The sequence below is a fragment of the Pygoscelis adeliae genome, unplaced genomic scaffold, assembly GCF_000699105.1.
Source record: "Pygoscelis adeliae isolate BGI_AS28 unplaced genomic scaffold, ASM69910v1 Scaffold458, whole genome shotgun sequence".
Classification (NCBI taxonomy): domain Eukaryota; kingdom Metazoa; phylum Chordata; class Aves; order Sphenisciformes; family Spheniscidae; genus Pygoscelis; species Pygoscelis adeliae.
Window position 1 is genome coordinate 357,701 of NW_008825352.1, and position 1,216 is coordinate 358,916.

Below are 1,216 nucleotides of genomic sequence, written 5' to 3' on the forward strand. Positions count from 1 at the left end.
CCAGGACTGGGTGTCAGCCCCTGCTGCGCCAGGACTGGCACGCTCTGCACCCTTGGCCTCGCCTTTTGCTTTTCCGCCGGCCTCCAGCTCCCGGAGTTGCGGGCAGCAGGATGGGAGTGATGCCCTGGAGCTGCTCCATGGTGGCCGGGATGGAGGATGCTCAGCGCCTGTGCATGGGCGTGGAGGCCAACTTCTCAACAGTATTAGAGGGGTCAAGGGGCTGGACCTTAGACCCCCTCTGGGAACGGGGTCTGGCCCGTGGCCACTGTGGCAATAAAGTGATCTGACATGCTGCTGGCATCCCTTGTCCCTGCGCCTGGGTCACCCCGCTGCTGCGCTGGGATGCTGGAGGCTTTTGATGCCATGGACCGAAGCAGGCAGTACCAAGGTCTGTGGCACGAGGGAAGGGGTGATGCTCCCTCCAGCATCCCTGGGGAAGCCATCACTGTGGTCCTGAGCAGGACCTGAGTGCTGCCGGAGAAGTCCTGGGGTTGGTCTTGCCTGGACAGCCCAGTGTCCCCATCCCCTGCAGAGCCCCAAGAGGCCGGGGCTATGTGGTACTCCTCCCTGGGCCAAGACAGCATCCCTCCTGCTGCATCCCCAGCCCTGCTGCTGGGGGCAAGCACTCGGCCCGCAGCAGCCAGCCCTGTGGCGTGCAGGCACCATCATCCCTCCCAGGGACAGCGCGATCCCTCCTGTACCGGGACACCCAGGGGGACCCTGCCAGAAGGAGCGAGGACTGCTGCCAGGCTCAAGGCTTGCACGCTCAAGGTTTCCCACCTCTGTGGCCCTGTCCCTGTACTCTGTCCTGCGGCCCTGCCCAGAAGCTCTTTCGCATCTTTGTGTCCCTGTCCCCATGTCCTGTCCCATCTCTGCGTCTCTGTTCCCGTGCTCTGTCCCCATGCCTTGTCCCGTCTCTGCCCTGCCTGGCTCCTTCCCCGCTGGCTACTCCTGACCTCCCATGTTGAGCCCACCAGGCCACAGCAGGAGGTACCCTGAGACCAGACCATGACGCTGCACCCTAATGCCACCCTTCCCCTCCTCGGCATGCCGGGCCCCCCACGTCTGGGCAGGCACCCAGTGTGTGGTGACCCTGGCAGCCAGCGCTGCTCGTGCTGCCAGTGCCATGCTCTCCTCTTCCCGCAGTGAGACGGACGCTGAAGAGCGGGCTCAGCGATGACCTGGTGCAGGCGCTGGGCCTGGGGCGGGCGTCCGG

General features: G+C 65.3%; 1 protein-coding gene across 1 annotated transcript in view; it reads left to right on the forward strand.

Moving 5' to 3' along the window:
• The window catches only part of FHOD1 (formin homology 2 domain containing 1), a 26,819-nt gene that overhangs the window by 20,594 nt on the left and 5,009 nt on the right, over positions 1-1,216 (forward strand). The window contains exon 23 of the mRNA XM_009330377.1: positions 1,147-1,210. Within this exon, the coding sequence (XP_009328652.1) occupies positions 1,147-1,210 (64 nt within the window). The remainder of the gene's footprint in view (positions 1-1,146; positions 1,211-1,216) is intronic.